A 23,743-nucleotide genomic window follows, 5' to 3' on the forward strand; every position below is an offset into this window, starting at 1 on the left:
CTCATAGATCACCTGAGCTCATAGACCACCTGAGCTCATAGATCACCTGAGCTCATAGACCACCTGAGCTCATAGACCACCTGAGCTCATTGACCACCTGAGCTCATAGATCACCTGAGCTCATAGACCACCTGAGCTCATAGATCACCTGAGCTCATAGATCACCTGAGTGACTGTGACCTGCTGAGTCATGTTATCAGTCAGAAATGATGTCAGCAGTGATGATAAACGGTTTGAGCTCTGAGAAGGATCTCTCTGCCTTAACAAGCTGTTAGAAAATCAAAAACACTGATGTTTAAACTGAGTCATCAGATCTTTATGAGTCTTTGGAAAGTATTTGTTCTGTTAATGTTTGACTTTAGTTCCCTGATCCAAAGTTCAGAGCTGCTCTGTGAATACAGAGAAGTGAGGCTGTTTGTGAATCTGCAGACCGTTCTGCTGTGAGATTTCTGAGTGAAGCTGCTGATTAATTCCTCTTTCATGCAGATTATTTTTACCATCAAAAGGTAACTTAACCAATTGTTTTCCACCATTTGTGTCAATTTTAAACAGATCTCAAACACTGCAGGTTGTTCTAGCCGTGGTGTGTTAATTCATTGACCACTGATGTAACGTTTTGTTAGACATTGTTTGTTTTACAGTTAATAACTCCACATACTGTGCTGGCTTATAACGATCTATCCTTTGTATCTTGACAGGAAGGGCAGATGGCGTCACCTAAACAGGTCCTCTTGGGAACGCTAGAAGATTTGGGAACCGAGGACTTTCAAAAGTTCAAGTGGCTCCTGCAGCAGTCAGAGGTCCTGGAGGGACAGAAGGCACGTGCCTTACCTTGAATTGCCCCCCGGGGACAAATAAAGTTTTTTGAATTGAATTGAATTGAATTGATGTGTTTGGGATACAAACATATTGCTGCTCATTGTGATCTAACAACTCAGTTTTGCTCTGCGGGATCGAAGTGAAGTCTGAACAAGTGAGTCTGGAGTCTTCTGTGGAAGTTGGCGAGTGACTCTGCCGTCCTGACGCTGGTCGGGAGTTCGTTCCACCACTGAAGCGTCAGAACAGAGAAGAGTCGGGACTTCGCTGAGTGGCCTTTGTTTGCTCTCAGCGATGGCGGCACCAGCTGATGTAGTGGAGCGAGGTGCTCGTGCTGGGGCGTGAGGTCTGACCAGTGTTTGGAGGCAGATGGGTGCAGTTCCATTGACGGCCTTGAAGGCCGGCACCATGGTCTTGAATCTGATGCGTCCTCACACACACACACACACACACACACTGTCCTCACACACACACACACTGTCCTCACACATTATCTCAATGTCGTCGACTTATTAAGAGAATAAAAACACTTTTGTTCTCGCAGACTTCATCAAAATAACAAACGAATCAGAAGCAACACAAACACCATCTGTCTTCATTCAAATCAGTGAATTTATAAATAACAACATATAAACTTCAGGTTCACAGCATCTAACCATTACCCATCATGCACTGCAAAAGCATAATGACAGTAGTTTACTGTGATGATTTAGTGTAAAAAGCTGCTGCTTGTTAACAGTGAACCTTTCAGAGTTAAAGTGTGCTCATGGGACTGTTGGTAGTTTGCTGAGTAGAATCAAGTTTGTGATTTGAGCTCATGTGTTCATGGAAAAATACGTCACCAGCAGGGCCGGATAAACCTGTGAGGGGCCCCGGGGCAAACGGCAGCACGGGGTGTTTCCAAACACATGTGCCAGCTCGGTTTGACTCAACGCGTCGGCTCAGCGCGGCAGGGATTTACATCTCCATGACAACAGAGCTACCTGTGTGAAGGTGTGTCTGTACCTGATGACTGGTCTCTGACAGAGGAGATGCTGTAAATCCTCTTCCTCCCAGCAGTATCGAAGAAGAGCCGCTAACAAAGCTCCACTAAATCAGTCACACGTTTAATTTCCTATAACCTCTTCACAATAAAAGTCTCCAATCTAAACTTCAGACCACAAAGATTCAGTAAGAAGCTCTGAAATGACTGAGAGACACTTTAAAAACGTCTTTCTGTCCACTGCTGCTAACACTGTGTCTCTACCTGTCGCTTTGTTTGAGTTAAACTGATGAAGCACAACTTTTCCTGTATGTTGTTCTCGTGGTGAATCTTTCTGAACTGACACCTAAAACTGGATTTTGACAGAACAAAATATGTGGATCTGCCTGAATTCATGTTCTGTGAGGTAAATTCTTAAATAGACAGACGGACAGTGAACCTGCAGTTTACACTGAACTGACAGCTGCACAGATAACATTATTATTATTGTTATTATTGTTATTGATGACATGAGTGAGGAAGTCTGAAGCTCTAAATATTCTGTGTCTGCTGTCTTTATGATCAGAAAAGGGCATTCATGGATCAGCAGCTGATTTAAATAAAAGCACCCTGGTTCAGGAGAACGTGCCGGGTTTTCTTTGTTCCTCTTTGTTATTGTTTTTTTCTAACTTAGCTTCTCCATTCTGTTTCCTGTGTTGCCGTAGAGACAGGTTCTCCTTTTCAGAAATAAAAGGTTTTCATCAGCAACATCCCGACTGAAAAGTTTGTTTTTAAGTCACTTGTAGTTATTATTTGACTTTCCAACAAGAAATATTAACAGTCACTGAAATCTGATCTCTTTAAGTTAAAATATACAATAAAGAGAGAAGGAGCTGAGTTCAGTCAAAGAGTTTGCCAACAGAAACGGATGAGAGTGAGCATCCTGTTGTTAATAGAGCAGCGCTGTAGTCCTTCAGGGAGCTGGGAGTGGTCTGTCGTCAGTTCTGGAGAGTTGATCCAGACGAGTTGATGACTCGGTTCATTGGAACAAGTGGAGAATGAAAAAGACGGACTTCCTGCCTGTGGACAGGTGGATGTAGCTTCTGTGGGGAAAGGACGGGGCCTGTTTGCTCAGGTGAGTAGAGAGAAGACACCATGTTGCTGCTGCGGGCGTGTTAGTCACAAACTAATTGAATAACTCAGAACAGGTGAGGACTGTATGTAGAATAAAAACACAACAGCTGTAGAAGTTTGAAATATGACAGTTCAGAGTGATTCTTCAACTACTACAACTAAAATGTTATACATAAAATGATATAAGACAGATGCTGAGCTGGACTTGTTGCTGTTGACAAGTTAGTAATATTAATTGGTTACACTTCACTTGCTTCATGTTTAGCTGTGTTGGCATAGTTATCAACTCATAGAATAGAATAGAATAGAATAGATATACTTTATTGATCCCAAGCTGGGAAATTGAGGTGTAGCAGCAGCATTACACACAGAGACGAATGACAACACAGTGAAATAAAGAGAATATCCTATACATATTAACATAGCAGTATAAAAAAATGTAAAAAAAAAAAAAATAGAACAACCTAGACATATTAACATAACAATATAAAGTGTAATATAAGAATGTATATATACAGAAAATATGTATAAAAATGTATAAATGAGCAGTGTTGGTGTATACACAAGCAGTATTAATGGTAGTGCAACATATGAGGTGCAGAACAGTGTAAAAAACATATAAAGTGCGTAGTGACTGTGTGTTATGACCAGAGTTTCAGCTGTTATTATACAGTTTGATGGCATGTGGCAGGAAAGATTTCCTGTATCTGTCCCTTCGACAGCGGAGCTGAAGCAGCCTGTGTGAGAAGGTGCTCCGCTGTCTGTCTACTGTGTGATGGAGAGGGTGCTGATCATTGTCCATGATGGATAAGAGTTTCTTCAGCGTTCTCCTCTCCACCACTGTCTCAAAAGAGTCCAACCTGAGACCGAGTACGGAGCCAGCCTTCTTGATGATTTTATCAAGTCTGTTAGTGTCGCTGGCTCTGATGCTGCTGCCCCAACACACAGCAGCAAAGAAAATTGCTCCGGCAACAACAGACTGGTAGAAGATCTCCAACATCTTGCTGCACACGTTGAAGGATCTCAGCTTCCTCAGGAAATAGAGTCTGCTCATCCCCTTCTTGTACACAGCCTCGGTATTAGATTTCCAGTCCAGTCTGTTGTCAATCACCACTCCCAAGTACTTGTAGTCATCCACCTCTTCCACCACCTCCCCCCTGATCCTTAGTGGCTGTGAAGGCATCTTCTTCCTCCTGAAGTCAATCACCATCTCTCTGGTCTTGTTGACATTCAGCCTCAGGTGATTCTGTTCAGACCACTCAACAAAGTTGTCCACCAGTGTCCTGTACTCTCCCTCCTCTCCCTCTCTTACACACCCGACAACAGCTGAGTCGTCAGAAAACTTCTGCAGATGACACGACTCAGAGTTGTACTGAAAGTCAGTGGTGTATAAGGTGAAGAGGAAGGGAGAAAGCACAGTTCCCTGTGGAGCTCCTGTATCACTGACCACCACATCAGACAGGACATTGCCCAGACGGACAAACATTTTTGATCATATGTAGTGTTATCATGACAAATGCACATATACAGCTGTCCATATTTTATGACAGTATGTCCCAGACTTTTGGAGGGAAACCATTAAAATAAAGTGACAAAAATTCACCAAAAATTAGCAGTAATGAGCAGTGGATTGTTCTCTGTAAGATTGTTGATTTCCTCCTGTTATGAACTCTCATCGTTGTTCATAATACGGCCGATGATGGTGGTGTCCTCCTAATGTCTGGGAGTGCAGTCATGTGTGTACAGTGTGAACAGGTGGGGGCTGAGCACTCAGCCCTGGGGGGCTCCGGTGTTGAGCACCGATGAAGAGGAGGTGTGACTGCCAATCAGAACTCTCTGGGGTCTGCTTGTGAGGAATTTTTCCAATCAGCTTCATGGGTGAGATTGTACCGAATGCTGAGCTGAAGTCAACAAAATGTCAGTAACCCCCCACAACATTTCCAAGTCACTGAAAATCCCCCAGAGTTCAGTTAAATCCATCATTAAGAAATGGAAGGAATATGGCACATGTGTAAATCTGCCTAGAGCGGGCGTCCTCACAAACTGAGTGACCGTGCAAGAAGAAGACTAGTGAGGGAGCCACCAAGACACCTATGACTACTCTGAAGGAGTTAAAAGCTTCAGCAGCTGAAATGGGAGAGACTCTGTATACAACAACTGTTGCCGGGTTCTTCACCAGTCAAAGCTTTATAAGAGAGTCACAAAGAGAAAGACACTGTTGAAGAAAGCTCATTCGATCTCAACTAGAGCTCATCCAAAGGCACGTCAGAATCAGAATTCCTTTATTTGTCCCGCAAGTGGGGAAATTTCTTTGTCACAGCAGCCAAAGGACAAAAGTAAAAAATAAATATATACATATATAAAATATATATACATAATATTTACAATAATACGTGGGAGACTGGAAGAAGGTTCTTTGCTCTGATGAGACCAAAATGGAGCTTTTGGACTAGAGACTAGATGCTATGTTTGACGGACATCCCATCCTCACTGTTAAGCATGGTGGTGGCAGCATCATGCTGTGGGCCCCGGAAGGCTTGTAAAGGTAAAGGGTAAAATGAATGCAGCAAAATATAGGGAAATCCCAGAGGACAACCTGATTCAGTCTGCAAGAGAACTATGACGTGGGAGGAGATTTCCGTATTTCCCAGCAAGAGAATGACCCAAAGCATACAGCGAAAGCTACACAGAAATGGTTTAAAGACAACAAGGTGAATGTTGTGGAGTGGTCAAGTCAAAGCTCAGACTTCAATCCAATAGAGAATTTGTGGCTGAACTTGAAAAGGGCTGACTCAGTGCTGTGATTGTGGGCAGAGGTGCATCTACTAAATACTGACTTGAAGGGGGTGAATACTTAGGCAATCACTTATTTTACATAATATATTTTTAATTAATTGACATTACTTTGTAGAAATCGGTTTTCACTTTGACATTCACATGTTTTTTTGGTAAATATTTCATTTTGTATATTTTTTCTATATTGACCATGATTCCATTTATAAAAGCAATAAAAGGGGAAAACATCCAAGCAGGCTAATACTTTTGATAGACATGTACATTTTGTACATGTATTTACATGAGACATCATGGGGTCTCTGCTGTGTTTGTAGCCTGTGATATTTTGAAAATTACAAAATATATCTAAAAACATACTTTTTTTCCCATATCTTGGCAGGGAGGGTAGATGGCGACACCTGAACAGGTCCTCTGGGGAACTTTGGAGGATTTGGGAGAGGATGACTTCAAAAAATTCAAGTGGCTCCTGCAGCAGGAGGGAGTGCTGGAAGGCTTCCCAGCAATAAGAAAGAGTCGACTGGAGAATGCAGACAGGATGGACACAGTGGATCAGATGGTGCAGACCTACTGTATAAACACCATCAAAGTCACCAGAATGGTTTTGGGGCAGATGAATCAGAATGATCTGCGGGAGAAATTATCAAACACCATCTCAGAACCAACAGGTAGGTCATTACAAAATGTGAAGAAATAAAGATGTATATTATGTAATCTTACATCACATAACAGACTATTGTAAGGTTCTTTACATGAAAATGATAACAGATACAGTAGAAATACAGACATTGATTTTACCCTCCTGATATCAAAAAAGTTCCCCTTCATTGCGGCTGAGGCATTTATTTGGTTGGGTCACCCAAAGCAAAATAGTACCAGGTGAAGGGTCTTGGTTCAAGGCAAGTTAAATTAATTTAAGTTAGAAATGTGCTCAAGGATCTGGAAATGTTTTTGATGACTCACATTTACTGTGGTGTCCTCTCAGTTGTGTCATCTCATTTTTGTTCATTCAGAGATCCTTACTGAGTGCCAGCGTAAACTCAAAACCAACCTGAAGAAGAAGTTTCACTGTGTGTTTGAGAAAATCACAAAAGCAGGAAGTTCAAAACCTCTCCATGAGATCTACACTGAGATCTATATCATAATGGAAGAAACAGGAGAGGTCAACATGGAACATGAGGTCAGACAGATTGAAACTGCAACCTGGAAACCAGCAACACTGGAAACGACAATCAGATGTGAGGACATCTTTAAAGCCTCACCTGGAAGAGATGAACCAGTCAGAGCAGTGATGACACAGGGAGTGGCTGGCATCGGGAAAACAGTCTTAACACAGAAGTTCACTCTGGACTGGGCTGAAGACAAAGCCAACCAGGACATACACTTCACATTTCCATTCACTTTCAGACAGCTGAATGTGCTGAAGGAGAAAAAGTTCAGCTTGGTGGAGCTTGTTCATCACTTCTTCACTGAAACCAAAGAAGCAGGAATCTGCAGCTTTGAAGAGTTCCAGGTTGTGTTCATCTTTGATGGTCTGGATGAGTGTCGACCTCCTCTGGACTTCCACAACACTGAGATCCTGACTGATGTTACAGAGTCCACCTCAGTGGATGTGCTGCTGACAAACCTCATCAGGGGGAAACTGCTTCCCTCTGCTCGCCTCTGGATAACCACACGACCTGCAGCAGCCAATCAGATCCCTCGTGAGGGTGTTGACATGGTGACAGAGGTCAGAGGGTTCACTGACCCACAGAAGGAGGAGTACTTCAGGAAGAGATTCAGAGGCAAGAAGCAGGTCAGCAGGATCATCTCCCACATCAAGACATCACGAAGCCTCCACATCATGTGCCACATCCCAGTCTTCTGCTGGATCACTGCTACAGTTCTGGAGAATGTGTTGAAGACCAGAGAGCGAGGAGAGCTGCCCAAGACCCTGACTGAGATGTACATCCACTTCCTGGTGGTTCAGTCCAAAGTGAAGAACGTCAAGTATGATGGAAAATCTGAGAGAGATCCACACTGGACTCATGAGAGCAGGAAGATGATTGAGTCTCTGGGAAAACTGGCTTTTGAGCAGCTGCAGAAAGGAAACCTGATCTTCTATGAATCAGACCTGACAGAGTGTGGCATCGATATCAGAGCAGCCTCAGTGTACTCGGGAGTGTTCACAGAGATCTTTAAAGAGGAGAGTGGACTGTACCAGGACAAGGTGTTCTGCTTCGTCCATCTCAGTGTTCAGGAGTTTCTGGCTGCTCTTCATGTCCATCTGACATTCATCAACTCTGGAGTCAATCTGCTGGCAGAAGCAACATGGAGGTCTAAACTATTTAGAGATAAACCTAAACCTACAGATCTCTACCAGAGTGCTGTGAAGAAGGCCTTACAGAGTCCAAATGGACACTTGGACTTGTTCCTCCGCTTCCTCCTGGGTCTTTCACTGGAGACCAATCAGAATCTCCTCCATGGTCTGCTGACAGAGACAGGAAGTATCTCAGAGACTAATCGGGAAACAGTCCAGTATATCAAGAAGAAGATTAGTGAGAATCAGTCTCCAGAGAGAAGCATGAACCTGTTCCACTGTCTGAATGAACTGAATGATGATTCTCTAGTGGAGGAGATCCAACAGTATCTGAGATCAGGAAGTCTCTCCACTGATAAACTGTCTCCTGCTCAGTGGTCAGCTCTGGTCTTCATCTTACTGTCATCAGAAAAAGATCTGAACGTGTTTGACCTGAAGAAATACTCTGCTTCAGAGGAGGCTCTTCTGAGGCTGCTGCCAGTGGTCAAAGCCTCCAACAAAGCTCTGTAAGTGGAATGGTACTAGATAAATGTACTATATCCAAAATGCAGGTCATTCATTTGACAAAAAATAAAATGGCCTTTTTTTTGTCTTCATTTCTAATTCTAAGGCTGAGTGGCTGTAATCTGTCAAAGAGAAGCTGTGAAGCTCTGTCCTCAGTTCTCAGCTCACAGTCCTCCAGTCTGAAAGAGCTGGACCTGAGTAACAACGACCTGCAGGATTCAGGAGTGAAGCTGCTGTCATCAGGACTGGAGAGTCCACACTGTGAACTGGAAACTCTCAGGTCAGGATTTATGAGATTGTTACAAAGATATCTATTTAATTGATTGCTTTACTTCAAAAAAAAGTGTGTGTGTGTGTGTGTGTGTGTGTGTGTGTGTGCGTGTGTTGTTACTTGTTACATTTGACTGAATATTGATGACTAATTCCAGACTGTCAGGCTGTCTGGTCACAGAGGAAGGCTGTTCTGCTCTGGCCTCTGCTCTGAGGACCAATCCCTCCCATCTGAGAGAGCTGGATCTGAGCTACAATCACCCAGGAGACTCAGGAGTGAAGTTACTTTCTGCTGGACTGGAGGATCCAGACTGGAGACTGGACATGTTCTGGTTCTGGCTCATACACAGTATCTCTGTTACACTAAGAAGCTTACTAAATGTCCCTGTTTTGATAATACAAAAGAACATGCTGGACTGACTATTTTTCTTCCTCCAGGGTGGACCATGGTGGAGAACAGAGACTGACACCTGGTCTGAGAAAATGTAAGCACTGGCACCGGAATGGGTTTTTGAGGTTGGGGGGAGGCATCCAATTTTGGGTTATATAGTAGGCTAGGCCTTCTTTTTAATCTCGATCTTAAATCATGTCAAAAACCAGGAGCACTGGCACTTGCCGCTGCTGCAATAAAAAAAATCGTGAAAGAAAACCAATCATTCTGCGATCACTCATCTGATCCACTTCCTCAATACCTACGTGGTCATGGCTGCACACCATGCTTGTTATTGTATTCGTGGGACGGAATTTGCCCCCCTCTCCCTCAAGGAGAGGAGGAGAGAGTGAGACAGTGCCTGGACCCGGGCAAGAGGTCAGACTCCACGACTCGATTATCATAGTTTAGGTAAATGCAGTGCCGTGATGATACAGCCATTTCATACACGAGACGTACAGTATATGTAACATGGACCTATAGATGTTTAATTAACCCAGGCTGGACCCTTTAGGAGTCAGCTGTCACTCTGTCTGTCTGTTTCAGAGATTCCAGTCTGTAGTGTCTGTAGACACTTAACTGATAAACCACAGAATTAGAGAGTTAAGTCCAGTCAAATTTATAGCCCAAAATCACAAATCAAATGGCTTCAGTGGGCTTTACGGTCTGTTCAGTTTATGACAACCTCTGTCCACTGGGCCCAGACACACCCAATCAACATCAATGAACTAGCGGAGCCTAGAGAGTGACGCACTCAGCTCGCAGTTGGTAAGAGACAGTAACAAAAACAGAGGTTAAAGAAATGCATAATCAGAAGTTAACAGATTTTTGTATGTTGTACTTGTCAAACAGAACTGTTGTGTGAACACAGCAATAGTCAAACGCATCAGCAGCAGATCAAATATGTTCTTAGGCTAAAATTACCAAGACCACATTAAGAGAAAGCATGAAACAGTAACTGTTAGCCGATGCCACACAAAACGTGACAAAGTCAACACAGTTTCCAAATCGACCCCATTATTAAAAATATATTCATCACATTGATGTTTTCAAAGATGCACAATCCACTGGTTGCTGTTGAAAAGTTGTTACACAACATGTTGGAACCTCTTTTGTCTGTTGGAAGAAAAAACCCCTCCATTATACAATTTCCCAACTCTGAACTAATTCAGCTTCCTAATTTTAGACTGCAAAACATACTGACACCAGCTAACTGCTAGCACTCTCACAAGGTGTGCTCCTGTGACTGACATAATATGTGAAAGTGTAAAGCTTCCCCTCTGATCTCTGGACAGTGATAGCCTTACATTGAATACCAATGGGAATACTGAATGGCAGATCTGCTACAGTACTCAGATCATTACAGTACATGATGTCGGGATGTAAAATCGCTGTTGGACCGACATAATGTCCAACTTTCTATGAATGAATACCTGGCTTAGATGTTACCACTTTATTACCATCACACCTGAAATTGGGGGGACGAAAAGGGTCTCATTGTCTTCTCTATTCCAGCACCAGTGAGTGTAAATTTAGATCCAGTTAGATTTATGAGAACAGAACAGCACACAATCAAGTCCATACAATATAGTACAATATAGTCCTTAAATTATATTTAAAGCAAAATTTTGTCCAAATTGGCATTTTGTGTGATCGTATCTTTTGCAATTTGTCAGCTGTAATGTAGATGCTAACTACAAACAAAACTAATCAAATTACGTCATAACATGTTAGAAAACTTGAATCTTGAAGTAAATGTGTTTACCGCTGTGGTCCCACCCTCTCACTGAAGCTACATAGTGCAGGAACAAGTGACAGAGACAACATTCACCCTATTAATTGCACCATCAATTCTTGACACTCTACCCTCTGGCAGGAGGCTGCGGTCCATGAGGACCAAAACCTCCTGCCACATGAACAGTTTCTTCCCCTCTGCAGTTGGGATCCTTAACAAGTCCCGGGACCCCCACCCCCACTGACACTGATACTCTGGCACTCAAACCCACCACCGCCCTTGAATCTTTGCATTACAATAATGCAGAATTTGTACATCTTTTATTGTTCTTATATATTTTATATTTTATCTTCCGTCTTTATTTATCAGTCATCACACACTTTTTGTCTCTGTTTGTTTGTTTATATTGTATATATTATAGTCACTGTTTGTTTATTGTTGATTGTCTTCTTTGGCACTAATGTGAGACGTGATTACATATCTCTTTCACTTTGTTGTCACTTCTGTCTGTCTCGTTTTCATGTTGTCTATTTATTGTTTATTGTTTATTATATGACACATGCACCTTCGAGACCAAAACAAATTCCTTGTATGTGAAAACCTACTTGGCAATAAACCTCTTTCTGATTCTGATTCTGATCATAATTACTTTGAAGCTGCTGATCTATAACTTCATAAAAATGAAAAACATTAATAAATTAAAAAGAGTATTGTATTAGCTGATAACCTGCTGCTGTGTTGTGTCTTTTCTCTCCATCAGATTACTGTGAACTCACAGTGGACACAAACACAGTGAACAGAAAACTCAAACTTTCTGACAACAACAAGAAGGTGAGACACGTGAGAAAGAAGCAGCCATATCCTGATCATCCAGAGAGATTTGACCCCTGGCCGCAACTGCTGTGTAGAACTGGTCTGACTGGTCGCTGTTACTGGGAGGTCGAATGGAAAGGAGAGGTTGACATAGCAGTAACTTATAGAGGAATCAGAAGGAGAGGATTCAGTAAAGACTGTTTGTTTGGAGGGAATGATCACTCCTGGAGTCTGAAGTGCTCTGATGGTGATGGTTATTCTGTCTGGTACAATAACAGACAAACAGTCCTCCCTCTCTCCTCCTCCTCCTCCTCTGGTAGAGTAGCAGTGTATGTGGACTGTCCTGCTGGCACTTTGTGCTTCTACAAAATCTCCTCTGACTCACGGATCCACCTCCACACCTTCAACACCACATTCACTGAACCTCTTTATCCCGGGTTTGGGTTTGGGTTAACTTTTGGATTGAAGCCCACATCTTCAGTGTATCTGTGTGAGCTGTAGGAAGGAATCTCTTGGAGGAAGAAAGACACAGCTGACGGAAACAGTGGCTGAACTTCAGAACTTCCTTTTTTTATATACAAAAAGTGAAGTTATTTTCTGAGAGCTAAACTTGTGTAAAAGTGTATTGTGGAAAGAAGTTGTAGGGTTTCACCTTCAGTGGTCAGTGTTCAGGATGTGCACGTGTCTCGGCTGGACAACTGACCCCTTAGTGTCTCTGTGTTCAATGTAAGAGGAAGAGTCTCCTGCTGTGTACAGAAATACTCACAATATAAACAGCTGCTGAAATAACTGTACCCTGTGTACTATGACACAGAAACAACGTACACTGATGATATAACTATTTCTATCTGCTCACTTAAGTTTTAATTCCTGTTGTAAAAGAGCATGATTCATTGTTAAACTGGGGAGATTGTTTGTAGTAACTGAGCAAGGTTTAATTATTATGCACTGTTCACTATTGTTCAAGAACACTGACACTGTATAATGAATGTCAACTAATTATTGTGCTAAACACATCTCATGGATGAGAAACCTATTGTAGCAAATTAAGAAAGATCAGATTTATTATCCCCGATGGGAAATTGTTAATTTTTTTTATTGTTTAATGAACTGTTCACTGCAGGGTATTGTGTGGAGAAGTTGTTGACACAAAAGGACTTGCTGACCTGCTAAGAACAGTACTAGTAGACCTGGCTGGCTCGCCAAAATTTATTTGGCAGGGTTTCATTTCCTGGTAAGCAATCTAAGCCGAGCCTTGTTAATGAAAATTTCTCTCCATTAACTGTGTGCAAGAAGACGACTGGTACCAAGGTAAATCAGAGATCAGCAATGTTTCAAGGATCCTTTATTGCAGGACTTATCAAAGTCCAGACTGCAAGTCATTTCCATGGATCAATTAATTGTTGGTGGTGTTGAATACACAATATAGCTCGAGATCATTTACAGCAGGCTGGTCCATGGATGAATGTGGTTTTAGTGTGGCTTATGTCCCTGTTGTTGATATTGTGGGGACGTTAACTACTGAAGAGAGTAGTGAGAGTGTTATGACTGCTGAGTTCATGCATGTTACACCACAGAATTTGCTGTCAGCTCTTAAGTCGTAGATAAATAATGTGTCTCATTATACAGTACACAGTTTCTACAACTACTGTTGTTAGGAGCGGTCAGTAAATCAACGCGCACTCGGCTCTCAGTGTCGTATTTGGGCTTTATTGAAGGACGATAACAGAATGATATGATCATAAATAAATTCGGCTTCAGACAAAGGCTTTCGTGTTGTGCAGTTGAAAGTTGTTTGCCCTTCCGCTCCTGTGAACATCTGACCACCTGTCCTAAATCAAATCGCATATCACGTCACACTATCCGACATCTGCTCATCATGATTATCATAACACCAACAAAACAGAAACCTCAACACAGTACATTCCAACACATGATCAGCATAATTCACATCAGAAAATGCATGATGTCTCAACATAATTGTGAATCAATAAGGTAAATCTGCAAAATGGCTTCAACAACTGTAAATAAAGTTGGAGAATATGTTTGAGTTGAAATCTTGGAAGAGTCTCCGCCACACTGATTTAATATAGAACTGTGGTGAGCTGTTCTGCCACGTGTCGGTGTTGTTTATCTCTATAAATGTGTCTATGCTTCCCTCCTCTGCTGTCTTTCTGTGCTGGAGTTTGACACATTACTTCGTACAGCAAGGGATATGTGTGCTGACAGGGACGTCATGGTGCGCTCATTGCTCCTCATAAAAATGTAAATGACAGTTGTTAAGGCACAAAAGTCTAAGTCTAACAATAGCACAGCCATCAGTGTTGAAAAAACTTTTAAATCTAAAATTGAAACAAAAAGTGACCTTAACATTTAAAGTCACATCAAATCGTGATACCCCTAAATCTAGTACTGATTAAAATCACCTGCCAGGATGATAAAACCTTCTGCCATGGTAGAAATAATATAATTTAATTCAAGAAAGTAAACAGGGTCCTCAACATTAGGTGCAAAGACATGACAAAGATTCATTTTAACCCTAGACAATATGGTTTCAACACAAATTGTTGACAGTTTTTTTAAATTTCTTAAGATGCTCACATATCTTGTCTACATGATGATGAACTCTGCAGCTTTTTTTGTGACATGTGTTGTGTTTTTGTTTCCCTTTTCAAGGAAAGTGAACCGACGCACATGCATTTCATTCAGTCTCTCAAAACCTGTTAAATTTCCTGGAAATTTAAAATGATCCTAAACCACTTATCCCAGTCACACCCAGAGTAAATTCAAAGCTGTTGTTGAAGAACCATTTGGAGTACAAACATGGTCTCTTTAAATGCTTCTGTCATTGATCTATAGGAGTTTGAACACACTTAAATATTTTCCATTCTCGCCTGAATTTTTTTAAACAAAAAATAAGCCTGCAGATTACCTACTGCCTCTGTTAGCTGAAAAACACAATGGGTCCACATCATTATAGTTCTATATTTCCCTATTCACACTAACTTTGTGCATATACAATAGTAAAAGTGAGGTGGAAAAACAGCCTATTCAAAGAGCATAATGCATAAAACCATATAAACTTGCAAGTTTAGGCCTTTGAAAACCCATTTAAACCATATATTGCAAGGTTTGAAATTTCACTGGCTACAGGATCACAGCAGTTCATGAATTGGGTCGGGATGACATCCAGCGTTTACATCCAGTATGTAGTTAAGTTTTTGCAACAAGTTTTTGGTTAAGATTAAGAAAATATATTTTCAGTTTGTGAAGCAGTTGCGACATTTTCATTTTGGTTAAGGCAGGGAGAATCAGAATCATCATACCAGTCCTTGAAATAGTGACAAGATTCTACCTTTTGCCATGTAAGCTACATGATTCTTTCAAATACAATTTTTGTCACTACTTCACAATGCAAAATACCAGAGCCCTGGAACTAGCTCACCTAAACATAGCCCAGTCTAAAATACAGTATGTCATTTCAGACAAAGATCTATATGTTCATAAAAAGAGATAAAATGGTCTGTTAAAATCTGTTCTTTGAGTGTTTAATATAGTTAATGGTGTATGAACTTGCTCATCATTATTTTGTCATTTAACTAAATTAATTATTTGCATTAAAAGTACTGTGTTTGTGTCGTATTTACATTTCATTAAGGTAATTTATTTCATTAAGGTGTGTTTTAAGTTAGAAAGGGAATATTAAGTTAAAACATAATTCTTAGTGGGATTTGAAACCAGTAATTCATATATTTGTGATCAAACTGCTGCTCCTCCATTATATGTTTCTGAACCGAGCTGATCTTTGGCCCATTAGATGGTTAGTTAGCACCATCTCGTGGACAGATACTAGAACTACATCATCTGTGCTGCATCTGTGTGATTTCTCTGATATTGACTGGTTCTGACGTCACTCTGATGTTTTTTCGGACTCTGAAGTTATGAGGGTGTGACGGTGTCCTCAGATCAGATGCACACAGACACCAGGACTGATGAGGAAGAAATGAGCAGCTTCTTCTCTCCCAGTGTTTCCTCCACACATGAAGCTGGAAAGTGTCCTGAGGTGAGTTCAGTAGGTGATAATCCTACCAGAGAAATCTGGACATGTTTGATCATCACCATCATTTTTGTCTGTGCTGTGGACATGTATTTGTTGCACGTATAAATATTCTGGAGGTTCAAGAGTTCAAAATATCATCTTACCAGCACTGACATAGACTTGCTTTCCTGTTAATAATAACCTTTATTTAATCAGGATGGAATTCACACTGTTTATAAAGTTTACACAGTTCATGTCTCAAGAATCTGCTGACAGGTGGTTAGTGTGGTTTCTGTTCTCATGTCAGTCATCACGTAAACCAACAAACAGGATTATCATCTACACTCAGAATGAGGAAGTTAAACTCTGCTATGGTTTAATAACTATATATGGACACAGCTTCTCACATCTTAGAAGCGCATGAGCCTTTAATACAACAGTTTCCATGAAGTAGAGTCAGCTCACTAAACTAACTGGCTTCTGATTTAAAATGCGGGGGTTTCAACAGATAATATTTGAGTTGTTATTCCAAAATTTCAACATTTTGGATTCAGTTTATTTTACCAGGATAATCCACTATGGGCCGGATCTACTAAAATCCCAAATTGCTTGTACTAATCTGCGTGCGCAATCTAGAAATTTGCGTGTGGGGTTGAACCGCTGTTTGCGGGCGATTTACTAAGAGTGATTGCGTAAATGACAACAGGTGCAAACGTGTTGGAGACACGCCTATTTAAATGAGGGTTTAGTGTGTTTCATGGTTTTCAGCATGGCGAGTTTGAGAGAGCGAAAGCGCAAAGTGGAATTCGACCCTTTGGAGTTAGAAGTGTTGGTAGAGGAAGCAAATAAACATTTCAATGAGCTGCAGCAAAGGAATCTGACGGTCGCGCAAACGAACGCCGTGTGGGAGAAAATCGGTGAAAAAGTTAATGCTGTTGGAAAAAACAGGCGAACAGTGGATGAAGTGAAAAGGAGATACCAAGACATCAGAAGAAGAACAAAAGAAAAATTGGCGTGTTGTTTTTGTTTCGGCGTCTCCTTCTTGCAACAATAACTGCAGCCATGTGTGCGCAATTACACATACAAACCGTTTGCACCTCCCTTTGAGACGTGTTAAATATAGAAGCAGTTTCTATGAGCAAAATTGCTCTCAGGTTTGATAAATCACTTTGTGTGTGCTAAATTAATATATTTACATTTTCTCCACCCAGAACACGCACAATTGTGTGTAAACGCCCCATATTGCATATTCATTGCTGCAAACGTACTAACTGGATGCAGACGCGCTATTTTGCACCTTTGACAGACGCAACCCTTTTTGCGCACTGTTAGTAAATCAGTTTGTACATTTTTTTGCGTGTGCAAGGAGTTTGTACATGTTTTCATACACACAAACCTTTAGTAGATCCGGCCTTATGTGTCAATACTGAGTGCATATAGTAAGGTGTGAGTAACAGACAGTGAGATTGGCAGGTATGAAATGAGTGCAGGAGTTTATGGATGAGGCTGTTTGAGTCTGGCTCAGGTTATCTTGTCAATGTTAGCACATAACCCGATGTGGAAAAGGTCCAGGGAAAAGTGTGAACTAAATACAAGATCAAAAATCCAAAATCAGACAAGACCATAACATCAAAAAAGATACACAAGTCTTTCAAGGAACAATATACAAAGCAGGGGGAATGATACAGTGTAAAACAACCAAAATGTCTGCCATGGTGTCATACAGCCTTTATTTGACTCCATCTAGTGGTCAATGTTTAGACCTGTGTTCTCGACTCAGGTAAGTATCTGAAAATAGAATACACTTAAAACATTAATCCACTATGTGGATTGAAAATATTTCTTATCATCACTTAGACCTTTTCGATTAACAACAAATGTGTCAGGTCAAGACACCCCCTTTTACAGTAAATTTCAATTTCCCATTCAGCTCTAAATGTAGTTTTGTAGGGGGTGGTTCTCTCCAGCGGCAAGGGCAGTAGAGACTCTGTTGCACCTTCTTGGTCGGGGATGTACAGTTGTGTGACAAGCTGTGGTCATCGGCAATGTGCATACCCAGAAACTTGGTGGTCCTGACTTGCTCCACAGGGTGGTGGGTAGCATGGGCCTTCCTGAAATCAACTGTCGAGTTGTGGAAGCCAGCTAACAACACAGACAACAGGCAGGATTAGAACAGGCTGGTTGTGAGCTAGCCGACTCAGGACAGGCAGGCTGTTGGCTCACGAACCCGAGTCTAATCGACTGGAGCAAGCACAGTCCCTTGCAGGCTGAGGTGGAGACTGGAAGTTAGCAGGTTGAATGCTATCAAGCTGGAAACTAGCTGGTTGGGAAGCAGGCTGAGAAGGTTGAGGAAGTCCTCAGCTCATACAGATAAAGAATTCATCAGCCTTAGGGCTTAGAGGACACTTCCCTTCAAGCCACAGTCAGAGCTCCTTCTCTGTATTCACTGCTAGTGGCCCTTTTCTGACAACAACAGATGCACAGGAGACAAAACAAATCACTCCGTTTATCCTCAAAAAGTCTGTCTGCTGGGTCCATGACTGGCCAGATTGTACATACACAGCCAGAACTAGCAGGGTAACAGAGTACAGAGAATAGACTCCAAAGTAGAAGACTAAGGCAAATATTGTGCAGTTCTGTGACTTAATAACATCAACTGAGGACATATTCTTAATAATTATGACAGACAGATTGTTTTGAGATACTAACTTCCTTCTGGTTCTGTCTCTTATCTTCTGTATCTTGACAGGGAGAGCAGATGGCGACACCTTCACGGGACATCTTGGATATGTTGGAGGATTTGGGAGAGGACGACTTTAAAAAATTCAAATGGTTCCTGCAGAACCTGAAAGGCTTCCCAACAATCAAAAAGTGTCAACTGGAGAATGCAGACAGGATGGACACAGTGGATAAGATGGTGCAGGCCTACAGTATAAACACCATGAAAGTAACCAGAATGGTTTTGGGGGAAATGAATCAGAATAATCTAGGTGAGAAATTATTAAACAGCATCTCAGAACTTTCAGCCACACATCATTAAAAAAGGATGTGACAGAGTGATAAGTTGCATATTATACAATCATGCATCTTAACAATTTTATAATATGATAACATAATTCAATGATAACAAATACAGTAGAAATACAGATATTGTTTTTTCTGACTCACATTTACTGTGGTATCTTCTCCTTCCTGTCATCTCATTTTTGTTAATTCAGAGATTCTTGCTCAGTGCCAGCGTAAACTCAAAATCAACCTGAAGAAGAAGTTTCAATGTGTCTTCGAAAAAATCACAAAAGGAGGAAGTTCGATACCGCTAAATCAGATCTACACTGAGATCTATATCTTGATGGAAGAAACGGGAGAGGTCAACATGGAACATGAGGTCAGACAGATTGAAACTGCAACCGGGAAACCAGCAACACCGGAAACAACAATCAACTGTAAAGACATCTTTAAAGCCTCACCTGGAAGAGATGAACCAATCAGAACAATGATGACAAAGGGAGTGGCTGGCACCGGGAAAACAGTCTTAACACAGAAGTTCACTCTGGACTGGGCTGAAGACAAAGCCAACCAGGACATACAGTTCACATTTCCATTCACTTTCAGAGAGCTGAATGTGCTGAAGGAGAAAAAGTTCAGCTTGGTGGAACTTGTTCATCACTTCTTCACTGAAACCAAAGAAATCTGCAGCTTTGAAGAGTTCCAGGTTGTTTTCATCTTTGATGGTCTGGATGACTGTCGACTTCCTCTGGACTTCCACAACACTGAGATCCTGACTGATGTTACAGAGTCCACCTCAGTGGATGTGCTGCTGACAAACCTCATCAGGGGGAAACTGCTTCCCTCTGCTCGCCTCTGGATAACCACACGACCTGCAGCAGCCAATCAGATCCCTCGTGAGGGTGTTGACATGGTGACAGAGGTCAGAGGGTTCACTGACCCACAGAAGGAGGAGTACTTTAGGAAGAGATTCAGAGATGAGGAGCAGGCCAGCAGAATCATCTCCCACATCAAGACATCACGAAGCCTCCACATCATGTGCCACATCCCAGTCTTCTGCTGGATCACTGCTACCGTTCTGAAGACCAGAGAGCGAGGAGAGCTGCCCAAGACCCTGACTGAGATGTACATCCACTTCCTGGTGGTTCAGTCCAAAGTGAAGAACGTCAAATATGATGGAAAATCTGAGAGAGATCCACACTGGACTCATGAGAGCAAGGAGATGATTGAGTCTTTGGGAAAACTGGCTTTTGAGCAGCTGCAGAAAGGAAACCTGATCTTCCATGAATCAGACCTGACAAAGTGTAGCATCGATGTCAGAGCAGCCTCAGTGTACTCAGGAGTGTTCACACAGATCTTTAAAGAGGAGAGTGGACTGTACCAGGACAAGGTGTTCTGCTTCGTCCATCTGAGTGTTCAGGAGTTTCTGGCTGCTCTTCATGTCCATCTGACATTCATCAACTCTGGAGTCAATCTGCTGGCAGAAGAACAAACAAAATCCCAAAAATCTAAAGTTTTCAGAGACAAACCTAAACTGAAACATCTCTACCAGAGTGCCGTGGACAAGGCCTTACGGAGTCCAAATGGACACCTGGACTTGTTCCTCCGCTTCCTCCTGGGTCTTTCACTGGAGACCAATCAGAATCTCCTAAGAGGTCTGCTGACAGAGACAGGAAGTAGTTCAGAGACCAATCAGGAAACAGTCCAGTACATCAAGAAGAAGATCAATGAGAATCTGTCTCCAGAGAGAAGCATCAATCTGTTCCACTGTCTGAATGAACTGAATGATGGTTCTCTAGTGGAGGAGATCCAACAGTACCTGAGATCAGGAAGTCTCTCCACAGATAAACTGTCTCCTGCTCAGTGGTCAGCTCTGGTCTTCATCTTACTGTCATCAGAAAAAGATCTGGACGTGTTTGACCTGAAGAAATACTGTGCTTCAGAGGAGGCTCTTCTGAGGCTGCTGCCAGTGGTCAAAGCCTCCAACAAAGCTTTGTAGGTGGATGCATCATTGGTAGAGTCTGTATAACCAAATATGTTTAAAAAGATTTGCGTGTGTTTCTTTTTTTCTTCTTTTTCAGACTAAGTGACTGTAACCTCTCAGAGAGAAGCTGTAGAGCTCTGTCTACGGTTCTTAGCTCACAGTCCTCTAGCCTGAGAGAGCTGGATCTGAGTAACAACGACCTGCAGGATTCAGGAGTGAAGCAGCTGTCTACTGGAATGGAGAGTCCACACTGTAAACTGGAAACTCTCAGGTTGGGATTCAGCTGTTTGTTATGATCTGATCATTTTTTTTACACTTGCATTAGTGTTGATGAAGAGACATGACATCTGGAGGATTGTCTTCTGAAAAAGTGTGTGGCTTTTATATTCATTTTTTGATGTATGTGTGTACGATGTCTGCGATCCAGCACCATCCAGTTAATCAAAACCTTTTAAATTAACAAAATAAAAACAATTAACAACTCAAGTCATCTGTTAATATTGATATTATTTGACTTTGAATGTATTAATTCCAGACTGTCCGGCTGTCTGATCACAGAGGACAGCTGTGCTACTCTGGCCTCAGCTCTTAGCTCCAACCCCTCCCATTTGAGAGAGCTGGACTTGAGCTACAATCATCCTGGAGACTCAGGAGTGAAGCTGGTGTCTGCTATACTGCATGATCCAGACCGGAGACTGAAAACACTTTTGTATGAAAAGTCACACAATGTTTCTGTTACACTGACTATGGAACACTGCTTCATGTTGTATATAGCAGACAGTACTCATGTTGGATATTAAATCACTAACAGTGAAGCTTATTAAATGTTTCTGTTTTTATAATACAAGAAAACTTGCTGGATTGACTTTGTTTCCACTTCCAGGGTCAACCATGGTGGAGAACAGAGACTGAAACCTGGTCTGAAGAAGTGTGAGTGTGGATTTAGGGTTGATATACACCGATCAGGCATAACATTATGACCACCTGCCTAATATTGTGAAGGTTCCCCTTGTGCAGCCAAAACAGCTCTGACCTGTCAAGACATGGACTTAAGACCTCTGGGGGTGTCCTGTGGTGTCTGGCACCAGGGCGTTTTATAGTGAATCCTCTGGATCCTGTATGTTGGGGGGTGGTGCCTCCATGGATCAGACCTGCTTCAGCACGTCTTACAGATGCTCGATCAGATTAGGATCTGGGGAATTTGGAGGCCTGGTCAACACCTTGGGCCCTTTATTGTGTTCCTCGAGCTGTTCCTGAGCAGTGTTTGCAGTGTGCCAGGGCACATTGTCCTGCTGGGGGGCCACTGCCATCAGGTAGATGATAGGTGATGAGGGGGTGTACTTGGTCCACAACAGTGTATGGATGGATGGTGCATGTCAAGTGGCATTCACATGAATGCCAGCACCCAAGGTTTCCCAGCAGAACATTGCATTGTGATGAGATGATCAATGTTATTCACGTCACCTGTCAGTGGTTTTAATGTTGTGGCTGATCGGTGAATGTAACCATATATAAACAGCACACAATCAAGGAAATGTTTTAAAATGTTGAATTTACCCATTAAAATCCCACAGGCAACAGATTACTCAGCAAATGTAGCATTCTGAAGATTTACAATAAATATAGGTTATACAATACAGTTTTTCAGTGGTACATTTAGGGCATTTAGCAGATGCTTTTGTCCAAAGCGATTTACAGTAATTCATACATACATTCATACACTGATGGCGGTGGCTGCCATGCAAGGTGCCAACCAGCACATTAGGAGGAGTTTGGGGTTCAGTATCTTGCCCAAGGACACTTGGACATGCAGACCAGGGGAATCAAACCAGCAACCATCCGATAACAAGATGCTGGCTCTACCCCTGAGCCACAGCCTTAGTGTTCAATTAATCTATAACTTAATAAAAATAAAAAATAAAACATATCAGTAAATAGAGAAAAACTTCTATTAGCTGATAACCTGCTGCTGTGTTGTGTCTTTTTCTCTCCATCAGATTTCTGTGAACTCACACTGGACACAAACACAGTGAACCGACGTCTCAAACTGTCTGACAACAACAAGAAGGTGACAGTGGTGACAGAGGAGCAGCCATATCCTGATCATCCAGAGAGATTTGACTACTACTGGCAGCTACTGTGTAGGAACGGTCTGACTGGTCGCTGTTACTGGGAGGTCGAGTGGAGAGGAGAGGTTTATATAACAGTGACATACAGAGGAATCAGAAGGAAAGGATGTAGTTATGACTGCTTGTTTGGATTGAATGATCAGTCCTGGTGTCTGAAGTGCTCTGATGATGAAGAGTATTTCTGTGTCTGGCACAATAACAGAAAAACAGTCCTCCCTCTCTCCTCCTCTGACTACGGTAGAGTAGCAGTGTATGTGGACTGTCCTGCTGGCACTCTGTCCTTCTACAGAGTCTCCTCTGACTCACTGATCCACCTCCACACCTTCAACACCACCTTCACTGAACCTCTTTATCCTGGGTTTGGGTTCTGGTCTGGTTCCTCCATGACTCTGTGTTCAGTGTAGAAGGAAGAGTCACTTTAGTTTTTGTTTCTGTTGTGAAAGAGCATGATTCATTGTAAAACTGGGTAGATTCTTTGCTCGTGCTAATTTGCTAATTGAACATGGTTTTATTATTGTGCACTATTCACTATTGTTCAAGAATACTGACACTCTCACTTAGCTGTTGTGATCTCACAATGTCTGTGTGGGAACATTTAGTTATATAATATTGTATGTCAAATTACAGTTAATTTGGCCCCAGTAACCCCCGCAATCCCCTGAAAGGGGATAAAGCGGCAACATCTCCGCGACCCTCACGGAAAAGCGGTAGATAATGAACTGAACTGAACAAATCTTGTGCATGAGGAACCTGTTTTAGCAAACTAGGAAAGACCTGTTCATTGCAGGGTATGCTTGTTTTATACATAGAGGAGAACATGCTGATACAGA

General features: G+C 41.9%; 2 protein-coding genes and 1 long non-coding RNA gene across 3 annotated transcripts; all 3 read left to right on the forward strand.

Annotated features, from left to right (window-relative positions):
- Positions 1-416: 416 nt before the first annotated feature.
- On the forward strand, positions 417-2,547 carry LOC141017836 (uncharacterized). Its single transcript, XR_012180683.1, has 2 exons — positions 417-506; positions 699-2,547. It is a non-coding gene; the product is annotated as an uncharacterized lncRNA (long non-coding RNA).
- Positions 2,548-2,845: 298 nt separating this feature from the next.
- LOC141017818 (protein NLRC3-like) lies at positions 2,846-13,928 on the forward strand. Its single transcript, XM_073492578.1, has 7 exons — positions 2,846-2,912; positions 6,087-6,372; positions 6,718-8,509; positions 8,614-8,787; positions 8,936-9,109; positions 9,216-9,262; positions 11,703-13,928. The coding sequence occupies exons 2-7, from the start codon at positions 6,096-6,098 to the stop codon at positions 12,254-12,256; spliced, it is 3,018 nt and encodes a 1,005-aa protein (XP_073348679.1). The 5' UTR covers positions 2,846-2,912; positions 6,087-6,095; the 3' UTR covers positions 12,257-13,928.
- Positions 13,929-18,608: 4,680 nt separating this feature from the next.
- LOC141017819 (protein NLRC3-like) lies at positions 18,609-23,470 on the forward strand. The gene is made up of 6 exons (XM_073492579.1): positions 18,609-18,784; positions 19,013-20,795; positions 20,882-21,055; positions 21,320-21,493; positions 21,668-21,714; positions 22,782-23,470. The coding sequence occupies exons 1-6, from the start codon at positions 18,691-18,693 to the stop codon at positions 23,315-23,317; spliced, it is 2,808 nt and encodes a 935-aa protein (XP_073348680.1). The 5' UTR covers positions 18,609-18,690; the 3' UTR covers positions 23,318-23,470.
- The last annotated feature ends 273 nt before the right edge of the window (positions 23,471-23,743 follow it).

This window comes from Pagrus major, chromosome 22 (genome assembly GCF_040436345.1).
Source record: "Pagrus major chromosome 22, Pma_NU_1.0".
Lineage (NCBI taxonomy): Eukaryota > Metazoa > Chordata > Actinopteri > Spariformes > Sparidae > Pagrus > Pagrus major.

What these genes read in the sequence shown, in the direction of transcription:
- LOC141017818 (XM_073492578.1), top strand. Translation starts at nt 6,096, where the DNA reads ATGGCGACACCTGAACAGGTCCTCTGGGGAACTTTGGAGGATTTGGGA. An exon ending in TGTGAACTGGAAACTCTCAG is followed by an intron (nt 8,788 to 8,935) that starts GTCAGGATTTAT and finishes GACTAATTCCAG; the next exon opens with ACTGTCAGGCTGTCTGGTCA. An exon ending in GACACCTGGTCTGAGAAAAT is followed by an intron (nt 9,263 to 11,702) that starts GTAAGCACTGGC and finishes TCTCTCCATCAG; the next exon opens with ATTACTGTGAACTCACAGTG.
- LOC141017819 (XM_073492579.1), top strand. Translation starts at nt 18,691, where the DNA reads ATGGACACAGTGGATAAGATGGTGCAGGCCTACAGTATAAACACCATG. An exon ending in AATGAATCAGAATAATCTAG is followed by an intron (nt 18,785 to 19,012) that starts GTGAGAAATTAT and finishes TTGTTAATTCAG; the next exon opens with AGATTCTTGCTCAGTGCCAG. An exon ending in TGTAAACTGGAAACTCTCAG is followed by an intron (nt 21,056 to 21,319) that starts GTTGGGATTCAG and finishes TATTAATTCCAG; the next exon opens with ACTGTCCGGCTGTCTGATCA.